At 40.6% G+C, this 27,388-nt stretch overlaps 2 protein-coding genes across 8 annotated transcripts; one reads left to right on the top strand and one right to left on the bottom strand.

The window, feature by feature from the left end:
- Positions 1-6,748: 6,748 nt before the first annotated feature.
- si:dkeyp-97a10.3 lies at positions 6,749-19,337 on the bottom strand. Of its 2 annotated transcripts, XM_034239907.1 has the most exons (9): positions 19,239-19,337; positions 19,026-19,083; positions 14,895-15,245; positions 13,361-13,627; positions 11,769-12,056; positions 11,334-11,447; positions 11,096-11,157; positions 9,121-10,935; positions 6,749-8,758 (listed from the first exon to the last, which is right to left on the bottom strand). In XM_034239907.1, the coding sequence occupies exons 2-9, from the start codon at positions 19,063-19,065 to the stop codon at positions 8,729-8,731; spliced, it is 2,967 nt and encodes a 988-aa protein (XP_034095798.1). In that variant the 5' UTR covers positions 19,066-19,083; positions 19,239-19,337; the 3' UTR covers positions 6,749-8,728. The 2 variants fall into 2 exon arrangements, with proteins under 2 accessions (XP_034095798.1, XP_034095791.1); XM_034239900.1 differs by lacking the exons at positions 19,026-19,083; positions 19,239-19,337 and adding an exon at positions 18,486-18,525.
- Positions 18,792-27,181, top strand: si:dkeyp-97a10.2. Of its 6 annotated transcripts, none has more exons than XM_034239933.1 (6): positions 18,792-21,609; positions 22,053-22,112; positions 22,669-23,034; positions 24,271-24,510; positions 26,403-26,499; positions 26,795-27,181. In XM_034239933.1, exons 2-6 carry the CDS (start codon positions 22,061-22,063, stop codon positions 26,853-26,855), a joined length of 816 nt encoding a protein of 271 aa, XP_034095824.1. In that variant the 5' UTR covers positions 18,792-21,609; positions 22,053-22,060; the 3' UTR covers positions 26,856-27,181. The 6 variants fall into 6 exon arrangements, with proteins under 6 accessions (XP_034095824.1, XP_034095857.1, XP_034095834.1 ...); XM_034239966.1 differs by having other exon boundaries at positions 22,056-22,112; XM_034239943.1 differs by having other exon boundaries at positions 18,792-21,563.
- The last annotated feature ends 207 nt before the right edge of the window (positions 27,182-27,388 follow it).

The raw sequence follows: 27,388 nt of genomic DNA on the forward strand, positions 1-27,388 counted from the left end.
CTAAAGTTATACAGCGTATCGATTTTGATCAAAAGCAGGGCCTGCTTTTTTGTTTATTACTTATCTGGCTCTGAAAGCTTTTCAAATATTATGCAATATTAATTGTCATGACTTAAAGGTCCCCTATTATAGTCATTATAAATAATATATTATAGGTCTCAGATATATATAAAACATGTCTCTGAATTGTTTGGCTCGAAATACCAAACAGATCATGCAGTGTAACATCCCATAAACCCCTCTGTTTCAGCCCTGTTTCAAAAGCGCTGATTCTTTATCTGTAGCTTTAAATGCTAATGATCTGCTGCTGGCCACGCCCCTCTGCGAGATGATTTGTTTAAAAAAATCTGTTTAAGAACAATTGTTTTCAGGGCATTTAGTATAAAAAATAAAGTTAAGTGAAGCTTTAATAAATGTACTGATGAGTCTAAATAAAAGTATCCAAATGGAAATTGACAATGCAAAATACATTAATCATTTCTCCTCATCAAGATTCGAGCTCTTAGGGCTCCAATTGAAATCCTTACCACTGAAGTATGTACAGATTAATAAAAAATATACTTTCTTTGAAGAGCTTTTGCTTATTCAGGCTGATAGAAGCACAATTTTTGGGTCAGAAGAAAATATATTTTTCTAGAGACCTTCAACTTCCCTTAGAAAATATTTTCCTTATCAAAAGCCATTCCAAAAATATATGATAGTGAGCCATCCCATACAAGTGAACCCTGCCAAAAGAAATTGTAAATGTCACTGTTAACTCCCCCAAAGGTTTTTCTTAACGACACAACATTGGCATTTTGAAGGGCAAAGATAGTCCAGGGCTCTTTGGGCCACATCTTATATCATAAGGTAAAGAGAAATAAAAAGAAGCAGGAGCATATTAACAAAACAATGAGCTCAGTAGTTTATATACATAACTAAAGAAATGAATATATTCTCAAAATTAAGCTTTTTGTTAGCCATTAACTGACGATTTTGGCAAAGATATATATCATCCACTTTCCAACCGACGAGGCTTGATCTTAGAAACAAGTTATTGTACATCTTTGGGGCAATATAAACAGTAGCAGGGGTTTGCAGATCTCCTTTTGATGACATTGATGATGAAAGAGATAATCCTGGGACGAAGGCACCAAAATACATACTCTGTTTGGTTTCTGTTGTATTTCACAATCACAGCTAAATCTGAGCTCTCTGGGGCCGTTTCTCAATCTCGAGGATACTGGCTTCCAAGCCAATATTTCAAGGATGCTACGTCATCAAGTGGCGCTGCAGGACCGTTCCTATGTCCAGCATACTTGGAATTCCACCGAGGCCGCGTCCTTGGTTTGGGGGACATTTCGAGGCTGCACATGGGTAGACTTCGCGTCCTTAAAATCCCCACAATGCTTTGCGCACGGACCAATTTCAAAAACCCTTGCGGAGAATGGCTGAACCGACGCAGCACACATTTAAATGTAAGTATGTAATGGCGTAGAACATGTGTTGGTAAATATGTTACTTTGTTACATTTGTTTGTTATCACCAAAAATGTGTTCCGTGAAAGTAAAGCAAGTTCATAATTAGATAGACATCGTGAGGTATTTATTTTCGGTACAGTTTATGTTGAAACCGTTAGAGAGAGTGGCACACTTGTTAGCCTGTTCCATTCTTCTTCGTTTTCCGAAGCCGTGGCTTGGAAGTATACTTGCTTCGTTTCTGAAGGAAGTGACTTGGAAGTACGCGACTACCAAGCCAGCATCCTCGAGATTGAGAAACGGCCTGGGTGTTTTCTCAATGTCGAGGAAGGCTGCTCCAGAGCCACTATTTCAAGGATGCTACGTCATCGAGTGCCGCCGAAGGACTGTTCCAATGTCCAGGATGCTTGGAATTCTTCCGAGGCCGGCGTCCTTCGTTGCGGGACATTTCGAGGCTGCACATGTGTATCCTCCGCGGTCTTAAAATCCCCACAATGCTTTGTGCACGGACCAATTTCCAAATCTTTGGCGGAAATCGCGCTCCATTTAAGGCGGGGCCTCGCATATGACGCACACCTGTTAGCCTGTTCCACCATTCTTCGTTTTCCGAGGCTAAGAAGGATTCTTGCCTCGCTTTTGAAGGACCTGACTCGGAGGGACATGTCCTACCAAGGAAGCGTCCTCGACATTGAGAAACACCCTCTGTCTTTCTCTGGTCTGCTTATATTAAATTACTTAGCACCAGATGGAAAACATTGTACCAAAACATGTTTAGTTTGCAAACAAAATCTATGATCAACAAAAAACGAATTGCAGTATGCAAAATGTGAAAATAAATTGTAGCCATTCACTTTGGTTCTGTAATAATGGATGTATAATTGGAGATATTCACCATTATTATAAACATTTTATACATAGTTTAAAGCCCCAGAAGTTATTTTTCGATGTTAACTGTGACTAAACCCAATGCAAATAAATGTAACTTGACATTTTGCAATCAGAAATGTTTAATGAGTCGTTAAAACAGAGATGAATTCATTACGGTTGATAGATCTGTCACTCAAATCCAATCACATTTCCTCCAGTGGGTGTAAAAAGATATATTTAGAGCTTAAAGTAGTCAAGCGCTGCAGAGCCCAAATAAGTAGGGCACGCTTTATTATCAAATAATAACACACATTCATACACACATGGGGGCCAAATGCCGTATTTAAAGAGAATGTAGCATGTTAACGACAGCCTGACCAATGCTAGTGGCTGATAGCAGGTTACTGAAACCTTCATATGGACGGTGATGGCTGGACATGCATTCATTGAATCAAGAGAACATGTTCACATCTTTACTATTATGCAGAGTTTATAGTGTTTTGTACCATGTGAGATGGCAGAGCAGCTGTGGAATTTTAGTGTAGTGCAGCTGTAAAAACCTGCCTTCGGTACACACTGTTACTTATCGTGAGTATTAATGCTCGGCTTTACTATCACAAGAAAGTAGGCCAATGGCATAAACCTGTCAAAGAGTGACTGAAATCTACCGGCTGGTGTCGTGCAAATACAAGTCTATGGCCTTTCCACAGGATATGTAAAGTTCCACTGACGGTCTTATGATAAAAGGTATATGGGTTATTCAGGCTCATACACGTGCACCATACAGCAAAGACACTATTACTCAGTATTAATAACCACGACGGGGTCAAAAAAGTGGGTCTAAGCAGAACGAATAGAGCAAGCAGACGAATTGTTATTCATCAGCTACCACAATGATCTGCAACACTCTTAGTGTTTCTGAGAAGTTGTGACCTGTTGTCCATACTGCCTTCACACTCTTTGCTCTTTGTAACCTTTAGCTGGCGAGTTGGCATCTGTGAATCTCGCGTCTGCTCTAAGGTGTTGGTTATCTGGCCTGTAGCAATGTTTGGTGTGAATCCCAACAAGGCGTTGCAACAGGGTGGAGTTTGTTGGGCATGCATAACTTTGTAACTTTTGCCCGAAGAAATAACAGAATTCTTCTTCTTTTAAATAGAAAAAGCAGTAAAATACACTCTTGCCCAAGTCAACACAACAGTGGTTTTCCTGCTATTGCCACACTTGGTCTGGTGTGACTAGCTTTATGTGGCTAATGTTAATGTAATGCTCCTATTTCTCACTTAGTTCTCTTTATTCAACTATTGTCAATTTTACTGGTGCTATACTATGTTTTAGTAGTAACCATTGGCTGTAAACGTTATACGCCTTTCCATAAAAATGTGCGAGTGTATACAACTCTTACTGGGTTTTTTTAGTGCGTCAGATTAACTTTATAATCATGCTGGAAAGCAGGGTTAGTCAACCATGGAGGTTATTTCCTTTTCTCTATCTATTGCCAATTCAGTCTGACTTTTAAACTCTCCAATCCAAGTGTTTAAATGTTGGAAAGTCTGTCAAAGACGGCTTCAATTCTTTGTGTTTTTCCCAATAATCAGCCAGGTAAAATGACTCTGAAACACTGAGTCTGGTGGCTTTGAGGAGATCATATTAATTGTATGTTTTGCACAGTAATATATTGTAATAATTCTCCCTATTGATTTTATTCATTATACATTTACAGTACATATATCAATTGGACCAAAATGCACTTAATGGAACATGAAATTGACTAGTATCCCTCTTGTAAACGCAAGTAACTGCTTTCTGTCTAATCTTGGCTCACATGTTGTGACTTGTGCATCTGCTCTGTTGCGTGCGATCATCTGTCTCTCTTTCTGCTGACTTTGAATTAACGCTGCAACCCATGGCTTGATTATGAGAGGAACTTTCTGGTCTGCAATTTAATTAACTGCTTTTTTTTAAACTTTTAAAACATGTGCAATGTGCATCTTCTTTCCACTTCACGCCTGTGGTTTAATTATATGAAATGTTAGCCGCTGTTTCCTTTATAACACTTATCTAGGTGTGAAAAGGAGTTCTATTGTAGATAAGCGTGATGTCCGGTTTTATTTTATTTCATCTTTCACCGTATTCCTCTGTTCTATGCTACCGTTTTTATTATGCCATCTGTTTCTTTAAAAAGGGCAAATCTGTAAACATGAATGTGTGATGATTACTTGACTCAAAAATGATGTTGTATTTTAAAGCCACAGATGATGTTAGAGATCTTTTGAAAAGGCTTGAAAGAACTCCTGTGGTTTGTTTCTCATTTGTTTAACTGAGAAATATCAGTAGGCTTTATTTGAAAGAGAAAGCACGTGACAATATGAAACACGACGTAATACACTCAAATGAATCAACAAAGGATTACGATAAACCACAAACTCTTTGAAGTTCCTGTGTTTGATATGTATCCCTGAAGGCGGCGGTTCAACTTTGAACATCTAAAAACAAACTAATGACATGTGAGAATTTCCTTGATCTGCACACAGCTTTATTTTGAATTTTTTGGCTTGCTTTTTTTGTGTGCTGGACTAAAGACAAGAATGACTTTGCCTGCAGCTCGTTTTTGATTTCAGCACTCACCATCAAAGTTGCACAGATGTTGAAGGCCTTGAGGAAAAACATTGTGGAAAGTGATCAATAGATAACTTCAACAATCCTCTCAAATGGTGCCCCCTTGTGGGATGGCGAGGCGTGGTGTCCCTTGATGCCAAAGAGCAGTTTAGGCATTTTATAAACTCCCACCTAGAGTGATTTACAGTCAGTGAACTGCTGGGGATTCACTGTCCTGCTCAAGGGCATGTTGAATGGATAGATTGCAGAGGCACAGACTGAAGCTATACATTCAGGGTCATGGTGTCACATTGTGTTTTTTCTTTGCCCTGGTGTGTAAAGTTTAATCATACATTTGTTTCATTTCATATTCCTCTGAGACTCATATTCATGTGGCATTACTAAAGGGGGTCAGTGCTCAGAGGCTGTTACAGTGTCTTGCTCAAGGACACTTTGACAGGGATGGACACATTGATCTCAAAGGACTTACTAGTTCATTTTAATGATGATGACGACTCACGAGTACTATCAGGCCAGACCTTTTAGTTTCCCGGGTGCTGAAAGATAATCGCCGTTACTGCAGTGAACGAAAGAAATGCGGCATCATGAATTTGTATTCACTTGAAGCTGTTAGGTAATTGGAATACATTCTGTCTGGGCCTTATGGCACCTCCAATGCTATTTCAAACTATAAAATGCCTTCAAATCTACAAAATTATGTGTGCCCGCTGAGCTGAATCTAAATTAAAATTGGATTAGAAATATATAGGCCATTTTGAAGTGTTAAGTTTTCCTGTGCAAATCCACTGCAGTCTCCTGAGTGAAATCAACTCTGGCTCTCTGAGCACTTGAGCTCTCTGCTGCAGTTTGACACGCACCAAAACGAGCATTCATCAATACAAAAAAATTCCCTATTTGCACACACCGCACTTGAGTTATGTTTCCCTTTAATCTATGCCTCCAAAGGGATGCGTAAACAATTACAATTACTTGTGGCAGTCACAATAAATCACAGCAAATCAGTTTAATAAAACAACACCAGCAGATTTACATGCAAATTGGCCCAGGGAAGGAGGCCACATCAGCAATTGAGGTTTACTATGTTTTGTGCTTCAAGACAACAGAGGGTCTAGTACTTTTAGTTGTTTAGGCTATAAACAACACACTTCACTCTACAGCCAACCGTATACGAAACACTATTGTAGTTATAAAACTGCTTCAAACTTTTCATAAATCACAGCTTTTATCTGGAACAGGTAGGCAATGGCGCAACCTTTTCTAGTAGCACTCAAATGCACTCCATCTCCACTCGTTACAGAGCTAGACTACCGTGAAGTGTCTCCAATAGTGAGCAGCAGGTCTGTTCATCAGAGGTGACGTACAAGTGGGAGCAGAGGATTGGGAGACTGATGAAGCTGTGATCCAAACACACGCTCTGCACCTCCTCAACAACAAGCCGAAGGAACAGATTCATCTGAGGAAAATCCACAGCAGCGTGCGGTGTACACAGGCGCCATGCATAATTAGCACTATAGACACAGTGAGCAGAAATATGCTCGGGCTGCACACAGCGCTGTGCTTCAGAGGAATAAATAGATGTTTGTGGGGTCTGACTTACTGTCACATGCATGAGGTGTTTTATACTGAAAATCAAAAGATCCTTATGTTTGGTAGAGTGCATTCATATCGAAAGGAGAGGCTACATTTAGGTAATGATTGTGCTCGGTGCTTTGAATAGTTCAGACGACTTCAGCTGTGATGGAAATAGAATGGGCAATGTGCAGACTATGAGTTATTGTAGTTATTTTCAACAGAAGACTTCCCACAGGTTATATGTAAAACATGTTTTTATTATTGAGAACATAATGGATTCCTGAAGCCCAAACAATGTACGAATCCTTCCTGAGGAGATAAAGATAAAAAGAAAACATCTCACATACATATGTAACATCTGTATAAACTATACACAAGCATTCATTTGCCTAAAACAGCATCATAATTCAAGGCAGTAAAGTCAATCTCATGCTCCAGATGTTTGGCTGTAGTCGCCAGATGTGCCGTGTATTTGGATGTTAAGTTAATGTATTTCGATGTGAGGATGAATCTTTCGTAATGTCAACAAATCCCACGTAAAGATGGAAAACAACCGTGCATTATTTTGTCTCTCAAGTGTTACTTCCTTTCCCTGTTCAATGTTCTCATCACATTTGTTGCTCTTGAGGACATAAATCTTCACAAACAGGATGCAAATATGACCTTCTTTACAAAAAAAGGCCACTTCTGGACACTGAAGATACCATCAAATGCTATGGTGCAGTAACTGGTGCATATATGGAGATATCTTCAGCTCGGGATTAATACACATTTGATGCTTTTGTGTTCATTTACAGCAAACGGATGCCGTATGCAGGACAGTGTGAGGCTATGACTTCATATTGACTTTATTTTTGTGTTGCTGTGTTTAAGTGAGATAATTTACAGCAGCAGGATATTGTTAATGTTATTGACTCCAATAAAGTACAGTAGCCATGTTTATGGTAATGCTGGACCATGTCACGTAGTGTGTCTCATTGATGTGTATTTATGAGACAACAATGGAGCTCTAAAGCACAGAGACCAATCACTTGTAAGTAGGATCAATTCATGGATTTGTTGACAATAATAAACACAATCATTGCAGCCTCATACTTGAAATTCCGTATGAAAGGAACATATATACAGAAATAATAGCATTGTTATCAATTGGTGCAACCAAAAGAATACATTTTACAAGCAAACCCGAGTTTAAATAAAGCACCAACATTATAAATCAATAAACACATCATCTGTAAAATAATGAGATCCCATTGTTTTTAATGTGCTGTCCCTGACCCAGTGCAGTGCAGACAGTTCATTGTTGCTTCTTCAGCAGAAAGCGTGGCAGATCCAGTCTTTGTGCTGACCTTGTTCATGGCCGGGGTGTGATTACTTTCCAAATCATTTAAGTCACATAAAAAGCATTTAATTGATAAGCGCACATCCATTTGTGGGATCCCCTTCATAGTTAGCTGAGCATTACGCCCGAGCGCCACTGAGGCGAATCCCTTAATTGAGAAGTGTCATAAGAAGCATCCGTAAACAGAAGGCGCAAAATAAATAGTGCCATTTACATTAAGGCCGCCCCTACGGCTAATTTCTTCTTTCATAACTGTCACCCGTCCCAGGGGTGAATTATTTTCTCAGAATAGAGACAGATATATGCATGCAAGCACCTCAAGTGCATTTGTCAAGGTGCTGTTGTTTAGATCTCTCGATGATGAATGGATGAGGGGGTGTGAGCTCGGTCAAGAGCTATGGATCACTGAGCCTGTCTGCTCGGAGGAGGCTCAGCAGCAAAGTTTGATGCATGACCACTGCTTCACAAGGCAAAATAGTACAATTCACGTGGGACTACATGACGTCTGTGTGGAGAGCAGTGTTGTTGATGGGGAAGGATTTTAGGTTAAAAATACATTCAGTATCAGGTAGCTTATTCAATACATTCTTTTAATAAGTGCAAATCGAGCATTCTTCTTTTGGTAATTTGACATTCATTTCTAGAAAAGCAGTACTCTAATCCAAAATACTACACTTTGTAATACCCATGGGAGACATTTTGATTTTCTTTATAAAAAGCTAAGCGACAGAGACACCCGGGTGTGTCAGCCTTTTTGAGAGGAGAACCTTGTGCAGTCAGTCTTGCTCGGTGGTACGTTGGATCAAGTGTGTCAGCTGTTTGTTTGCCAGTGGATGCGGGACAGTAGTAGAGAATAGTCTGCTGACATCTGTCATCATCTTGGTCTCCCCCTGTGAGTCTGATGCTGGAAAGACACAATAAGCCCTTCATTGGCAACATGTCATGCAGAAGAAGAGGCAGAACCACAGTGTCACAAACACTCAAGACTAAATACATAGTAATGTCATCTTTTTGTCAATTGTGAAAATGCAACAGCCATATACAAGTGCTGTCAAGAATCCATCAAGAAATGCACACTACAGACGAAAGCACACACTGCTGAGGAGACGGTGCAGGTAGAAAGGAGCCTGTAACACTGCACACATGGAGCCATGACATGATATGACAGCTGTAAGTGCACATCAGACGGAGATGTTTTTGCTGGAAAGAAGTCATATCAACAAACATATGGCTACTGTTAGCAGCATCAGGCCGTGTCTCACTTACCTGCTCGGGATGGGTGAAGTGTGCAGGATGCCCGCGGCCATCGGCATGCCGGTGAGGATCAACATGCATGTGTCCACGTTGGGGATGATGGTTGGTGGGCCGATGTTGTACTTGTTGGTGTCGTTGAGCGATCGGCATGTTGACAGGAGGTCTAGGGGGCTGAGGCCCTCTGACTGGGGATCTGTGCGGGGTGTGCTTCTTAGGGAGGGTCTGGAACTCTGTGAGGGGCATCACAGGAGGAGGCGCTGGTGGCTGCTTAGCCCCGTCAGCAGGAACCTGTGTCTGTGTTCCGGGGTGAAGCAGAGCAGCCATTGTCTGATGTTTCCTATTCTGAAATGTTTGAGCCCTCTCAGTGTGGGTTGTGAGAGCAGCCTGGGTTAGGTTACTGGGATTATGCTGGGCAGAAGAGTTTGGGAGTGGAGCAGTGCCTCCTTGGCGGGGATGATTGGCACCGTTTATGACAGGCTGTGTCTGTTTGCCCAGGCCTTGTGTTGAAGTTTGGATCTGTGCTGCTCTCTGTGCCTGTAGAAGGTGATTAGGATCAGCCAACGCTCTTGTATCTGCACCCCGAGATGCAGCCGGTCCCTGTTGTGTCGTGGGACCTTGTGACAGAGCAGAGCGGCCCACAGAGGCCTGCTGGCTCATGAGAGGCAGAGCCTGGGGGTTATTCCTGTGTGTGGCTTCCTGCCTGGGGGCGTTCTGGCTACCAGGCGTTTCTCTGATGTCTCGCTGAGCGCTCTGCCTTTGTGTGTGTCTCACTCTCTGTGTGTTGTGTTCAGCCTCAAGCTGTGTTACGCTGCGAGTGTTTGGGCCTCGATGATCAGCAGAATGGCTCCGTGTCCGACGGTCCTCTGACGGTGCTTCTCGTCTTGGTGAAGCTCTGCTCCGTGAAGTGTTTTGGCTCTGGAGTCGAGGCTGAGATCTGCTGGATGCTCTTGCCTCTGGTATGGGAGGATGGTAGGTATAGTCTGTGTCAGAGGTGTACTCAGGAGATGTCGGTCCTCTTTGATGCCTGCCGCTGGGATACGCTGGGGTGCCTCTCAGGAGATCCCAAGAGTTTCTTTCAGACCTGCGAGGGGAGTCTGGCTCCCGCTGGTACGTCTGTGTGTCGGCGTTTCGCTGGAGAGTGTTATTACTGTTATAGTGTGTGTATCCAGTCGGGACAAGTCTAGGCTGATCTTGGTGATCTGCTGATATGTGGCCATTCAGCCGGGGGTCACTAGGATAGGGCTGCCCACTTTGCATTCTGGGATTTGATTGCTCTGTGTGTGTTATGTTCTGATGGGTTTGCAAAGTGTTGTTATTGGCAGTATTGGTAAGAGGAAATGAGCTGTCCTGCTGAGGCTGATGGCTGTTGGCTGGGTATGAGTTAAGATTGACATGTATGGTGGGCATTTGTGCATTGTTGTTTTGCTGGGCACTCTGCGGCAGTGTGTTGAGGCTGAGGTGGACCCCCGGCTGCTGGTTGCCGCCCTGGGCACCGCCAGTCTGTATGAGAATGTTAGGATTTTGCTGTTGTGTGCTCGGGAGTGTGTTTGCATTTTGAGCATCAGTGTGCGTAAAAGCCCTGTTGTCAATGCCATTGTGAGAGTATGAATTGGCATTATTAGATGCATTTTGTAGGAGTCCATTTGCGTGGGATCGTCCATTCTGTCGGTGTGTGTCGGAGTTATGCCGCCCGTTCGGCTGCAGTGTCTGTGGGTTGCTTATTTCACGAGGGGCTGCGTATACGCGCTCAGGATGGCGTGTGTGATAGAGGGGGGGTTGGGGACCTTGGCCCAAATCCCTTGCACCATTAGGTTGTGGATCTGGAGGCTTAATGTGAGCAGATGAAAAATGAGAGGAGGGAGAGAAGAGACAGCAAAAGAAAGATGGAATGAGAGGGTCATTTGTGAAAAGCCCATAAGCACCAGCACATGGACTGGATAAAGACAAAATCAATGGTGAATCACATGTAAACTTTACTGAGGCTTACTATCAGCCTGGGATTTGGGTAGTCCCTCTGCACAAGCACAGCAGAATCCCTTGGTCTCTGTGCTGCAATAATAGAAATGATAAAGAAGAAATCACTTCAGTGCATGAAAATGTGCTTGAGCTATTATGCGATGTATGAATGGAAATAAAGATCAGCCTTTTACAAAATGCTTGACTCATTAATTTACAATGAAAAAGTGGACAAATAAAAATGTACTAGATCGCAAACAAAGACTTACCCCTCCTTCGTCGCACCAGAAAGACAATAAGCACAATGACGAGCGCGAGGATTAGCAGCAGCAGCAAACAGCCAATCACAATCCCCACCACTTCCCCGACGTTTAGACACGTGGCTGAAATGTTCAAAAAAAATCATGTCAAGGGGAAGAATTAATAATGATAATGAGTCTGACGCTCAGACTGAAAATAGAAGTGAGAACAGGAGAGGAGAGAAGGGGGAGATTCTGAAAAAGGATGATAGTTACAGCAAAGACAGAGATGGAAATAGAGAAGAGGAAAGAAAGTGTGAAAGTCACTGAATGACTTTGAACACGTTCTCTTGAGATCCATCTCAGTCGATACTTTCTGCAGCTGTGATGACAGATACAGAAACTGTCCAAAACCCACTCTCATCATTAGCAGTCACAGAGAGGCCAGGCTCCACTATAACTCACCTACGATGGCCAGGTCTGTCCCCTGCTCCGACGAGCCCCCGGTGATGCCGTTTCTGGCCGTGCACACGTACCGGCCGCTCTCATCTGTTGAGAAAGTCTGAAGGTTGAGCACCCCGCTGTCCGGCTGTCCGGTGGCGACCGTCTGTCCGTCACGTTGCCATGAGAAAAGGGCAGGGGGCAGCGAGTCAGACAAGCAAGTGAGACGCACCTCCTGTCCCACCAACACATCCCCTCCCCCAACACACTCTTTAGCGCTCTTCTTGGTCAGCACAGGGGTGTCAGGGCCATCTGGTTTGTGGGAGATCAGAGGACATTCATCAGCATCAAAAACATTTGGTTCACAAGTACAACAAGGGAAATCTGTATTCAATAAAGCTGCCTCTATGAACAGATGATGTATTCTGTTCAAGGTTTTATCTTTCTGTCATTTTTGGGTTTAAGTCAGCGTCAAGCCTTTTAATGAAACCTCCTCGGTCTTGTTGCCGTCTACAAAGCTGTGCACTTTTTTGTTTGATGTTAAATCTAAAATATGAATGGCTGCCACCACTTGAAGAAACATCAAAAAGCATTGTGAAGTCCTGCACAGTCTGGAGAAGTACTGCATTGTGGGTAAACACTCCCCAGATAAGTTACTGCAGCCTGCTGTTCAACACAGCTTGACACTTTACATAAAATACTATCCTTTTTGTTCCATTACTTGTATTGAAAGCTATAAGAAATAAATTAATGAAATAAGTTTGACTCAAGTCCATACAGTAGTTCTGTAATGTAAGTATGCAACTTCCTCCAGTAAGAGGGTGGATTGGGTTATCTTTAACAAAACCGGGCAAACTACTTCCAGCCATTATGCTAAGTTTAGCTTAATGGTTCCAGCTTTATGTTTCACCGACAAACATGAGAGTGGTAGAAATCTTCTTATCACATGTGTTAATAACAATTCTGATATTCATGTGATGTGATATTCAAATATCTTGCAGAAAGGCCACATATTTTCACATTCTAGCTTAAAAAATGTGAGATGTTTTCTGTTTTATATTAAATCAAATTTCAGGTGTGACGTAACTTACTGGGGTCTGTAAGCATTTTGCCTGTTTTCTGATCATTCATCAACTGAGCTATTAAGAGATTAATCTATAATGACAAAAACAATAATGATAAGAATCATTAGTTGCAGTTTTAGTTTATATAACAGTCTGGTGTCTGGGTGGACATCAGAAGTGGTGATTTAAAATAAGTGTGACGAAAGAAAATCCACTTTTGGCATGCATAGCCCCAACAGATTTCAACAACACCCACAAATTGATGTGTTTTTCATTTGGGTAAGAACCATCTGTTTAATGTTAGAGGACAACGATAACGGGCCACTTAAATATGCCAGTGGAATGATTGGTAGTGTTTGCTATTACTGTCAGATCAGAATTAAGGATGTGATCAACACAAAGCTCAGGCAGCACAATGGGCCTATGGAAGAATGTCCTTTGCAATCCGAGTGCATCTTAGCACACTGTTTGCAATGTAGATAGAGTAGATAAGCTACTGCTGTTTGCAGTGGCTGCAGCAGATTAGCGGCCACTTGTCTTGATCAAACTCACAGTAGACAGTGACGCTCTGTGTGGTGGTTTGGGCGCTGACAGGGTTGCTGACGGTGCATGAGTAATCCCCGGCATCACTTCGTCTGGCTGGGTTGATGACTAGAAAGCCGCCTGAGATAGTGATCCTGGCGTCGGTGACTATGGCTGCACCTCCTTTGCCCCACTGGACTGTAATATCTGTCCCAGCAGTCCATGTGCACCGCAGAGACACATTCCTCCCCTCCATCGCAACTGCGGGAACAATCAGATTCACCCCCGCCACTGCATCTACAGGGAGAGTATGAAAAAAATGGGTTACCAAAGAGCTACAAAAGCAGAAAAAGGTTTCTAAAAGGCACTATGGCTGTAGGTAGAGAGCATGAGAGCAGGGGCGGTTCTAGGGGGGCCAGGGGGGCCAGTGCCCCTAACACTGTCCCCTGTGGCCCCCCTAACAATGAAAAGTTTTTTTTTTTTTTTTTTTTTAAATGTATATTTTCTGGTACTCGGTTTGCCAAATACCGCAGGATTTTGTTTCTGTAATGTGAGATTGTGCAGACACCCTTATGTAAAGTAGAGATGTAACTGTTCATTGCCTTTATTTTTATATAAATATGGTGTTAGTGCAAACATTGCACTATAACTTAAGCTGAAGCTAACAGTAATAACTATAAGATCTATCTGAAATAAATAAGTGTACTGAAACAAATACCAATAACTGTATTGCATTGTTTTCTTATGTGCAATTACTTCATACTGTCTAGTTCTCTTTTTTGTCCTGCATTTATTGTGCCCCCCTCAGAAAATAACTGGCCCCCCAGTGGCCCCCCCAGTCAAATTGGTCCAGAACCGCCACTGCATGAGAGTATACGAGAGCTCACTTCAGATGTTGGACTGACACAACAATACAGGGCAGTTTTATGTTTCTGTTGAGGATCATTTGTGGTAATCAAAGCAAGTGAGAGCTGAGAAGGGACAGGATTCAGATAGAAGCACAGATGGTGAGTAAGAGGGCAGACGTGTGAGTGGTAGCAGAGATGCCTCTTGGCAGTCAGCCTAAGTTAAATAATTGGAGAGGGAGAAGAGGGGGCGTGCTGACGGAGAAGGCTGTGACTAAGACGAAACTGCAGCAGTAACAGGAAACAAACAAAAACATCCGAGCAGATACCATACCAGATAGCTCTAATCACTCGCAAGTGTTCCGACTTTAAACTTGCCTGTGCTGTGAATCATTTAGGATTTTAGCTTCATTTCTAAAGTAAGTTATCAGTGAGTTAGTGGGAGGTTGACAGTCATGCTCAAGGTCACAAAGCCCTGAGCAACTAGCTTCATCCCCTCCTCCTTTTTCATTAATTTTACTTCGCCTACCATGGGTCACTAATTTTATTATACCTCCCAGACTAATTCTCTTACTCCCCAAATCCTCCCTCTTCTCTCTTCACTCACTTATCTTCCTCCTATACATTATCATACACGTCCCCACCCCTCATACCTTCCCTTCCTTCCCTCCCTTTCTTCTTCTTAAGTCTTAAATCAGGCACGTTTCTTTTTCTCTTACCAAAGACTCTCAGCTGTACCGGTTTGGAGTTAACAATAAAGTCTGTGGTACCAGAGGGGGTCACCTCCACCGTGTAATCCCCCGCATCTCGGAGCTGTGCGCCTACGATTCGGAGCTGGTTTGCAGAGATGGTGACCCGACCTACGAACTGGGTTCCCTGGTTAATCGCTGAGGCTCCTGAGCTCCACTGACCAACAGTCACTCCTCCCTGGAACTGCCATTTCATGGAGAAAACCTGGGACACCGTCAGCACCGTGAACACGATCTCAGAACCAGTTTGAACCAGAACCGGGTCTGTCTGGAACTGGATCTCTACCGGCTGCTGAGCCAGCACTTTGGCAGAGAGGAGGACTGAACAGAAGAGAAAAGGAGAGAAGATCAGTTTAATAAAGTACATTTACTCAAGTTATACACTTTTTGCAATTTTCAGATACTTGTACTTGAGTATTTTTAATTGATGTTACTTTATTCTTCTACTCTACCACATTATTGAGAGAAATACTGCATTTTATACTCTTATTTGACAACTATGGTTCCTAGTTATACTTTGGGGATTAAGATTTTGTAACTTTATTTAAAGTTATGTGAATCATACCATCATCCTACCAATATCATCAAATCAACCCAGTGTTTTTAAATGTGATCCCTTGTCCACAAATGTTTCAAATGTCTTTGACTATGCAGCTTCACCAAAGAGTGATTTATCCTGAAAAAACCTTTTCAAGTCACAAAAAGTCAAGTTATCAGTCATATTAGAAAAGTATTTGGAGTTTAGCCTATGTGAGACTGTACGCCGATGTAGAGAAACTGAACATATTGAGATATCTATTGAGAATATTAGGGAAAAGACCCAATTAATCATGCAAAAATGCACTAAAATTCCCCTTACATATTGATGCGTCAGTGTCCAATCTAAACATGTCATATACTCAGTTACAGGGCAATTTTACTGCGGAACAATACATTTTTATTTGGATTTTTTTAAGATCGTTATTCTGAAAATGCTTGTCCAATTTCACAGGCAATTTCTATGTGGGACATGAACTTGGAAAAAGAGTATTTTTACTGGTGGCCTCACTGAGGTAAACAATATGAAGGCTTCTTTCACCCCTGCAGAGAGCAGGTGTAACAACCTATTAGTTAGGTACAAACTCTTTTCTCCCTCATAGATTTCACACAATGCTTTTTTGAATTGAAAGTGATCCCAAGCTAAACATCTATTTTGTGTTTTTGTTATGCTGACTTAACGTAAACCGTGTTAAAATCATAGTTGTTGTCTCTCTTCTCGAGAATCTGCAGTGCATAGGCAATTTCTCAGAAACAATGTTGTAAAAGAACCATAATATTCTACAGGCTTTTTAACTGTTGTATGCTGTATCTTTCATTCAGGGTGTTTGTGAATGAAAGATAGAACAAAGATATATGTTTTTGTATTTGGCTGCCAGACCTTTGTTTAGTTTTTGTACAGATTCAGGCTGGGAAACTCAGGTAGAATACTCAATGCCGTTTTACTGGCAAATAAAAGCAACCACGCAAGAGTGCTCTGGCCAATGAATTGTAGTGAATCAAATCAATATGGTGCTGATCAGTCTCGCTGGACTGCCTTTAAATGATTTTCACAGGGGAGCAGTGTATCAAATGACAAAAGGTCAACAGAGAGATGGATTGAGTTCAGGTTCACTCGCATAGCTGTTAAAGATGTCAAAAGAGTTTCGGTGCCCCGATTAAAAATATCACCGGCCATGTCACTTTATTAGAAGAGACGGGAAGATAAAGAGACATGAGTTAAAAGAAAGAAATGAGTAACGCAGCACAGAGCAGATGCATTCATGTGCTGTTTGATGGGTTTTCCAAGGACAAAAGAGCAATACTAAGTCATATTTGAAAAGTTACAATTAATGTGTAACTACAAATATAACTCAAGGAAAATCTTTGATGTACCTTGAATGACTATTGGCCCTGAAGTCATGCCAAGAACGGTAGGAACCTTAAACTGATTAACCACAGATTAAGGGGTGGGTGGGTCTAATAGGTCAAACTGTTAACTTGTAACAATGTACTTATAAAAGTAAAGTAACCGCTGCACCTAAAAATGTCAAATTAATCACCTCTTAAGCATCAAAGGATGTTCGTCAGACCACACATTGACCACAGTGCAGGCGTTTAGCATAGAAAAAAGGGTTAATTCGCAATAATTGCAACAGCGTACGTGCATGCTTTCACACAACCACAGACACGCACTCTGCTGCGTGCAATGACGCCTGCCACAGATGTAAACAATACACTGTTCACGAGTGTTGCCATGGTACATGACTCCATTTATAAGTTATGCACCGCTTTGTTTTAGGCCACGCTTTTTGCCGCATTCTTTTTATGCGAGTTTGCAAAAAAATAAACACACACACATCTTTGACCTCTATGTTACATTTCAGTCTGCTAGGGTGAAAACTGTGGCGGCCAAAGGTCGGGAAAATGTTTTTGAGGAAATATTGAAACCAACAAAGTGAACTAAAGGGCTGCTGGAGGCAACTAAAAAAACATCTTCGATGAACCCTGCAGATTGGATCACTATTTATTTTTAATTTTAATCACAAATAGACGACAGCAACATTTGTATTTAATTATATCAAAATGTTGCTGATCATTACTTTAATTATTATCTTTCATGCATGAACAACAAGCCCTAGCTAATGAACAAATTAAAATATAATTTACATTCCTGTGCTCATTTCCTGTGCTCCTTGCAGCACAAATGCCTAAAGTAGATCATTTGTATGCACCCAAAACTGTGTTATACCCAGTTATGGAACAACAATCTGTCATTTTGGATGGGAAAATTGATACCAGCAAATATCTTAACAACCTTAAAATGCAGTGAATTTAAAAGGGTACAGCTGGTATTAGCCAAGGGGGATAAAGGAGGAAGGAAGGCGACAGGTTTGTTCTAGACATCTTCTCCAAAAAAATAAAGAAATGTAAACATACTGTGAAGGTCAATTTGATTGTAAGGGCTTGGGAATGTGTTGCACTCTTCTACACAGTAGCAACAAAGTCATTTAAAAATCAACATAAAACATATGAAAGCTGAGCCGGATGAAGGACAATACAAATAAATCGTACCTAATATGAAACTCCCTTCTGACTCTCAGTACTCTGTTTGGGCATTTAGCACCGTAAATTGTAAGCCTTTTTTTAAATCACTCAGATCCCAAATTATACCATGGGTCATTGTCCAGCAGCTGGGCACTGTGGATTTAACAAATGTTATTCAAAAAAGTATAATTAGTGCATCTATTGAGGACCGTTTTCATCTGTGTTGTAATACATATGTATTGCTCTTATTGTGAATTGTTCATCAATCCTATCTTTCTGCTGTCCATGACACCCACTTTTATGCAATAATGTAATATAAGTCTATGAGAAAGTTAAAGATATATCAGGCTTCCGACAATACTGAAGAGGATTGAAATCATTGTGATTTGTTTTTTCATGTGATTTGTTATTAACAATAAATTGTATTCTTTGAATTGTGCATGCTCGGCCAATGTTGATTTTTCATATGCAAGTGGCCAATTAGTTTGTATACTATACCTTTTAGCCTTCGGTTGTATGTCATTAGAAGCAGGCTGAATTGGAGGGAATACAGTAGGACATTTGAAGTCATATTGTCATTAACAATAGCCGAGTATCGGTATTGGATGCTGTTTCATTATTAATGCATGAGTAACAACCTTGTTTCATTACTGTATTAAAAGAAACTGCAGTACTGCCCATCCCTATCGACATATTACCAAATGCCATACAGATATAGAAAACAATGGCCTCCCATTCATTGTGAATCCTCACAACAGTTCAGATTTGAGAGCCTGGGAGGAGTCCCTGAATGCCTCACGTCACTCACTAGTCAGTAAAGCAGCCGCGCAGGTTTAAGAGCGGTTAAGACGAGCTTTGTGCTTCAGAGATGTAATTGATTTACAAACGTGCTAGGAATGCCACATTTTCCCCTCCCTGGACTTATTTTTTTTACCACAGAAGAGACAACCGATACTCTGCTTTAGAGAGCTGTTTGAAGCATTTGAACGCTGCTTTCGGAGCAGAAGGAGAAGACACCGTCAGAGGAAATTGTTTTACCTGCCAGCGACAGCCTGAGAAGAAGCAAAGGTTGTCTCATGTCTTCAGTCAGGCCGGTCTGCAGGGAAATGAAACTTTTAAAATACATTTGACATACTTCTTCCAGTAAATGCTACGGTTTATTACCGTGCTATATGCCATTCAAATCAAAAATAAACCTGAAAAACAAATATTTTCCCTTGCGTTTCAAAAAGTAGGTAGTATAAAACTTACCAAAGTATTTTCCCTCGGCCGTCATGTTCATGTTTTTGCCAAATTAAAGTTCCGTGTCGCTTTGTTTTCGATACTGATGACTCTACTTCCTGTTTCTCCACTATTACCTGCTGAGGACACACCTGTTCTCTTAAAGAGACAGCAGCCTGAATAAACAATGGCGGAAAGTAAACCTTTAACTATATTTAACTGACAGCTGTTACGAGTATGCTTACGTTTCAGATTAAGATTTAAAATACTATACCACAATACATTTTACAAAACAGAAATCATTGTGATATATATTAAACTACTTGAAAGTAAGATTCACCTCGAGCTGTAACTCTATAGCCTAATGCTGCTTATGGATTATTGTGTTAGTCTAGGAATGCCATTTGTAATAATATAACTAATAATAATAACATATTATAATATAATACACAGGTCACATGAAGCATTTTTTTTATTTAAAGTACATTTTGCTGAAAATACTAGTATTTTGACATTGTTATATTGGTACGTTTGCTTGAGAAAAGGATCTGAATGCTTTTTCTATCACTATTAATTATAGTAGTTCTTTATAGTTGTGGTGTTTTTTCATCAATAATAGTAAACACTGTATTTGGGTACATGTCTTGAATAAGTTCCTTGATTATTTCCAATGCAGGTTTTTAATGATGGCATTGCAGTAATGAGTAATTACCAAACAAAAACGAAACATATTAGATATCCTGAAAGTTCCACACACTAAAAAGAGCATCATTAACTATACATGTAGTGTATTTATACTCTTTTGTTTTCTTATATTTTCTTGTAAATGAATGAAATCCTACTGTGGAATACAGTGCCACACTGATAGCAGTAATGCAAAGACCTTATCCCTTTTTAGAGAATGTATTTATTAGATTTTATTGACTTTCATGTTTGAAGGTCAATCTTTTTTGCCCTGTTATGTGGCAGCTATGATCTGATAAAACAAATTAATGATTTGCTTAATTTACCCACTCGTGGTATAATATGGATTAATGTCAAGCAAAACAAGGACATCCATTAGTTTGTGCATAAAACCATAACATGATGTTGTCCGCTGAAGAAAAATACTCTGAGAACAAAAGTGTTGTGATATTTTTCAGATGTTATATTAGTGCCACCCACTGGTTAATTCCAGCTACCAGCACATCTTTGTAGTCAAAGATCTCAGTGGGAGCCACAGCTGTGACTCCCATAATTATTCATAAACCCTCTGAAAATACAAATGGATTTATAATCAGTTTTAAATCACTTGTTAAATCTGTGCCCCAGGATGCGTTTCATGAAGTCAGAAAACGCAGAGCTAACCCCCTGAATAAGTGATGTCATTATGTTTCAGTGCTTTATTAGTGAAAAAGTATCTGCTGATGCACACAGTAGTAGCTGTTCTGTAGCTTTCAATAATATTACATGGTCTTTCTCGACAGATGATTTTCTAAAGGTTATTGCAAGCAGCTGAGGTTTAAATATTTTATATGTGAAAGAAAGAGTCCAGAATAAGAACTACATTTAAATGTTACTACACTAAATCAGCTAATTGTTTGTCTATAAGGCAAACTTTGTATTTAAGGTGTTCACCAATGCCTCAGAGACTGGATAGTCCCAGTAGAACATTATAAAATCATTAACATTCCCTATTTGCGTGCTTGAAGTGCATGCAAGAGACAATCATAAACAAAACAAAACAAATATATCGAGTAATACATGTACTACCTACTCTTAACAATCCAAAGCCAAGGAAATGTGTCTGCAGGGCGAATAGTGTTTGTGCTGGATAAGAAGCCTGCAGTACAAAGCCTATTTCATAATGAGCTCCAACATTGTCATTGGTTTCCCTTCAAAAGAATACCACTGCATTTTATCAAGTTTACAAACTGTATTGTTGAGTGAGAATGTGTTTGGAAACAGGTTAGATGAGGGGGGGATGAAGTTTAACAATGGAGAGTTGACATATTCAGTGCACAAGAAAAATTAAACCTTTATTGTACAGGAAATGGGGGGAGACGGGAAGGGCAGGAAACTGCTGGAAAACAAGTTGACGCCTATGTGACTCACTGACTGGACCTGACGTTAAAAAGCAGAGCAGAGAGGAGAACAAAGTCCTGAAACATTAATTTCAACTCAGGTTTAATGGTGGCTTCAGTAATAGTGGTAGATGTAGAAGCCGTCGTCTTTAACTAGATTATTTCTCACAATGAAATGGAAACTACTTTGATTATTATTTTTATTTTGAGCAATAAATCTACTGGCAGAGTGAGTGCACCTTAACCTCTGGGAAAGTGAAGTGGAAGCTTTGTTAGTCTCAATTTTGGAGAGGTAGGTGATTCCCACTCTGTGGCCTTCTGATATGGATGACTTCAAGGTATACAGCAAAGGGAATTCCAGGTTATATTTAATGCATGCAGGTTGTGTTCCTGCTCTGCTATCACTGCTTCCTCTCTCTCTGTTTTGTTGTGTCAGCTGTGCTTGAGGGGATTCATTTTAGTTTTGGCAGTCGAACCGTCCCTATTTTGTTCCAAGTTGTGATTCAATTGCGGTATGTAATGCCAAGAGTGTTGTTTGTTGGATGTTTTGCAAATAAATTAAGAAAAAAAAAGAATAACCCTCAACATTGGGTTTGCATTTTTTCTAATAGAGGGGCATGCTGCTTTAATTGCTTTTTGCTCTCATTTTAATTTTACATTTTCTCTGGAGGGACTATTATTCTTGCTGCAGTGGCATCCTTGCTTCACGAGTACATAGGAAAGGGCGGGATGTTTCTGCGGTCATGGACAAATTCCTCTGTCTGTTCCCCCTCTACATCAGCAGGTGTTATGGATCTACATTATTTCCCGAGCTGGAAAGTTGCCCTGCTGCTTCTCTTGGGTAAGGTCTTTGTTTCTAGCCAGCATCCTAAGGATATCTATTTAAAACTCTGCTTGAAACTACAGGAAGAAAAATATTTTCTGCAATGCACTCTGACACAAACACATACTTACTTTGTTATATGCCTTTTGCATGAATAATAAGCTTACATTATTTACATCTCCTTCATCCTTGGCCTATCAAGTTAAGACGTGTGATTAATACTCGTTGTATTAAGCACAAAGAGGCTTACCAGGCCCACTGCATTTTGACACAGGATTTAAGATATTGATGGGGTTTGATGGATATCATATTAGGCATGGGCTGTCGTGTGCTATAAATCATCGCTTGACATTGTTTGACAGAAAGAAGCCATACATATTCAAGTACATGCCGAGGACGAAGATTAAGTATTATGTCATTGTTTGTTTTACTAGCCTTCCATTCTGCCCAAACAATGCAAATCTTCCAAATGCTAAAAGGTCATGCTTATGAATATGAAATACTTTGGATCATAATAAGAGTACAAACTGCATGTAAGCAGATTTCTGATGCAATAACACATTTCTGTCCTCAGTGCCATGCGGGCTGCAGTGTATGTCGGTGCATGTACTCAACGAGGAGCCTGTGCATGTGATGCCGGGACAACAACTCTTTCTGAGGGCTCAGATCGAGCATGGACCCCTGGAAGAAGTCTCCTCGGTGACCTGGGAGAGGGAGCCTGAAACTGGAATGACCCACGAGCGAGTGACACTGGCCACGTGCCCGGGCAGGAGCCTCAAGTGTGCCGGCACCAGGCCAAACGTCCATGTGAATATGGAGCAGCAGGAGACAACACTGGAGATGAATGCGTACGAGGCAGCAGACGGCGGCGTGTACACTCTGACTGTGACGGATCACAGGGGGGCCAAAACCACCGCACAGTGCATCGTCAGGGAATATGGTAGGAGTATGATGCCCAGCATGTGAGGGAATTTGTTGTGAAGCCTTAAGTGATACTGCAGATATTTTTAAACAAGTAGTCCTTATTGATTAGTCGAATTACCCAAATCTCATATTATTTTCCAATCATCAGCCATTCATTCTCATTTCTAGGCCCTTAAGAAAAACACTATGATGTCTGGTACAACACACAAAAGCTAAAACGCATTTGATGTTTGACTTTATTTATCGATCAAATAAAGCTGACCAACTTTTAAGGGGCCATCTTCTCCAATTAAACGTTTTTTTCTGGCCAAATCTCTCATTTTGTCAACCTTCGCAAACAACACTATCTTATAATCGACGTCCAATTAATTATATTTCTTTTTTAACAGATGTAGGTTTTTCTTCTGAGCACTTATCATCTTTGTTTGTCAGACAAAATAAGTTATTTAAAGACCACAACCTGGGCACTCTGAAACTTAGATTTGCATTTTTTTCTTATTTTCTTCTATATCAAACAACAATCACTTAATAGTTCATTGCAATAATAATTTGATGAATGGATAAAGAAAATAATAATAAGATACAGCCCTTGTTTATTTTGTATTCCACAATATATAGAAATGACATTTATAAGGATACAGGGTTAGTTCAAATACCTATGTACTATCTCAGAGTGGTTATATAGAAGAAAACATATTTTAAATCCTCAACAGCTGCAATGTCCCGGCCAACAGTTTAATGAATGTGTTTTCATTTCACGCCAGCAGGCATTGTTTCTTTCTGATTTTGGAAGTCTCATTTAATAATTAAATAATTTGCCTATAGGCTTTGCTTGCTGGGTCTCTCGTTTGTTTCATTGCTTCTAGATAATTCCTGTCTCGACGTAGCTTTCTAGTCCTCTGTCCAAGCTTTATTTTACTCTCATCTGTCTGCTCTAACAGTATCAATTCATCAGCTTCACTCTTCTCTACGTCTGCTCTGCCGCTCCCAGGGCTATCCATCATCCCATTCTCCAACATTATGCCTCACCCGCCGGGCTCATTATTGTCTCTGAAACTAAACCAGTTTCTCCTGACAGCATTTAACGTCTCTCATGATTCTTTGTCTCAGAGCCTTTCGGACAGCCATTCGCCATTATTCTTATTTTATAATCGAGAGATGCCCACGGCTCCTCTTTCTATCAGGCTCTGAGTTTTTTACCTCCAATCCTTATCATTTCTTTCCACTCTAATCCTCTCGTCTTTCTTCGCAGAGGAAGTGCACCATGTCTCAGTGAGCATCAACGCGTCTCACTCCACGCTGGTTTGTGGCGAGGCTTGGGGAACTGACCCCCACTTCAGCTGGCTCCATGAGAGGGCGGCCATCACTAACTCAGTGGGAAGAGTCTCCAAAGATGGAACTAAATTGTTGGTGACAAAGACTCCTATCTGTGGCCACTTCACCTGCATGGTCAGCAACGAGCTGGGCCACAGTTCTGCCACCTACACTGCAGGTACGACTGTTTCTCTGGTGTGTGCATTTAGTAGACTTATTTTGCCTTGCTCTGGACTGAACTACTTTATAAATATAATAAGAAATTGCTCACTTGGTGTCACAACAAAAACAGACTGTTAATTTTCCCTCAGATCAAGGAGCATATTTTAGCTCATTATTTTGGTTTTACAGCCCACAACTTTACTGTTTCTGTACACTGCTTCAGTTTTAAGCTAAACGGCTCTAAGAAAAAGGCTTCTGTAGACTTCCTGCCCAACAACAAGCGTCAGGAACATAAACTTTGAGAACATATTGGATGTTTTGGCAGCTAGAGAGCCAGATAATTCCCCCTCAGGTGATGGTGGAGACCAAATCAGAGCTAATAAGGAGAGTTAATATTAGATGTATTATCAAATAGCTAGGGATAGCAACAAATACAGTACTGTATGATGTAGCCCTGTTTCAGCTAGATGTATAAATAGGAAATAGTTAACATAATGTGTTGTTTTACAGCTAGTTCAAACAGCCCCACTAAACTTCAGAATCAAGTACTTTGTACTTCATGTGACAGCTCATGAAGTAAATCATGCATTGTTATGGATTAAACTAACCAGTCATATATGAAGTAATACAATTTGCCTTATTTCGACAGTTCAAAAGTAATTTGGTAATAGGTATTTAACAAATATAACAATCCTGTACTTGTTCTGCAGTGGTCCCTTCATATTATTTTATATTTTAAGAGAAAACATTTCATTGGAAGAATTTGACTTGACTTTTATTTTATTACATAAAGTACCCGAATGTACGGAAGAGGATTAGGGCCACATAAAACATTTTTTTGTGAGGATTTGAAAAAAATATTATTATTTTTTTGTTCTGAGAAAAAAGTCACAATTCTGACTTTAATCTCAGAATTCTGACTTTTTTCTCAGAACAAAAAATAAATAAATAATTTGAGAGAAAAAAGTCAGAAATACCGGTAACTGTAAACCAGCTTCACTGCGATTTACACATTGCAGTAGGCAACAATGGAGGACGTGAGTGAATTTCTGCGCACCAGAGGGGTCCAAGAGGAAACCATATTGCAAATGGAAGAACAAAAGGTGAGTTATAAATATATAAGTGTGTTAGACCCCTCTGGCGCGCAGAAATTCACTCACGTCCTCCATTGTTGCCTACTGCAATGTGTAAATCGCAGTGAAGCTGGTTCTACAGTTACCGGTATTTCTGACTTTTTTCTCCCAAAAGAAAAAATGTTCTGAGAAAAAAGTCAGAATTCTGAGATTAAAGTCAGAATTCTGACTTTTTTCTCAGAACAAAAAAAAAAAAAAAAAAATTTCAAATCCTCACAAAAAAATTGTTTATATGGCCCTAATCCTCTTCCGTACGAATGCCTATTTCCCAACTAAAGATTATGATCATTATAATGTTTAATACTTATTTTTCTAAGCTTGATTGATCGACAGGTGTCTGTGTTTATGGAAATTAAAATGTTGTGTTTTTTTAAGTCAGCTCATGGCTTGTATCATGGAAATTCACAAGTCAGAATCCTTAATCTGTCTATCTTGAGCCGTGTCCTGATTGCACTTTGCTATGTGTATTGTATCACTGATGGTGTTTCAGTGATAAAAGATTTTCCACACTGCGATCAATAAATCACTACCGCAACTGTTACTGCTACTGCTGCTAAACAGGCGAGACAAATGCAGTTCTCTGTATCTGCCAAAATGTGTGATGATCCAAAGACATTCGGGGTATTTCAGGGTTCGTCCTGTTAGCTCTTGCTGTGGCAGTCAGTTTACTGACTCTACAGACTTGTTCCAAAGGACCTTTTTGGCCTTTTCCGGCAGCCGTGTCAGATTATGTTTTTCTCCCACCCTCATCTGGTATCTTTTTCCTGGCTGACAGCACCTTGTGAGGCAGAGGGCAGAGGGACAATAGCAGCTGTAGTGTGTCCCATCTTCCTGCTGCTGTTTGGAGGAGTGCTGGCGTTTCTGCTCTGGAGGTACAGTAATGCACACAAACACTGGCAGGCACAAATCTCATTTCAGGCTCTGATAATAAAGCCATACTCTGGGAGAAAATAAGAAACCAATAGAAGCTGCTTTTAAAAGGACAAAAGAACTAAGGGTATAAGATGAGAACAGAACAAATGCTACCCAGCTAGAGTCCTAAGTGACACATGAGGCGTGACAGGCCAGGCTGCGTCTGCTGACAAAGCCATTGTGATGTTTACTCGAGCCAGTGTTCGCTTTGTCACTTCTGTTTGATCTAAATTGGACACTTGGTTTTCTTTTCAGGCGACACCGGCACAGCTACAGAGGAGAGAGGCTGCACGAACATTTGGATGACACCATCTAAAAAAGGCCAAAGATACACTTCTGTTTCTCAGAGAAGAGAACAGGAAATGGACTAAACCGTGAGGCTGGGGCTTCGTGTCCTGTGAGCAGAATGACCTTTGGAACAATGTGAAGAGGGAACTGCTTACTGGCAAATAACAAAAACATCTAAAAATGGATATTAAACTTGTAGTGCCAGCGATGTCTGTGCACTGCCTCCTGCTGGTCTGTACCTGACACTGTGTATTTGTTAAAGTCATGTTTTTATAAGCTTGTATCAGATGTGAATGGTTGTTTACCTTCAAATGCTGCCTTCATAATAAAATCCCTTCAAAGAGTGAAAGAAAACTCAGTGGTTCAGCAGTTTTTTAAACACTATTAGTTTACTCCTCTAAAATTTGATTTAATAAGCATTGTGTTTGAATTGCATTTGTTGTTACATGCACCAATACACCATTTCCTTGTACCGTGCTTGAAAACCTGGCAATAAACTGGACTGTGATTCTGATTGTAATGGATAGGAAAGACATAAGGCCTGTACAAGTATACACCGGC

Source organism: Gymnodraco acuticeps, unplaced genomic scaffold, assembly GCF_902827175.1.
Source record: "Gymnodraco acuticeps unplaced genomic scaffold, fGymAcu1.1, whole genome shotgun sequence".
NCBI lineage: Eukaryota > Metazoa > Chordata > Actinopteri > Perciformes > Bathydraconidae > Gymnodraco > Gymnodraco acuticeps.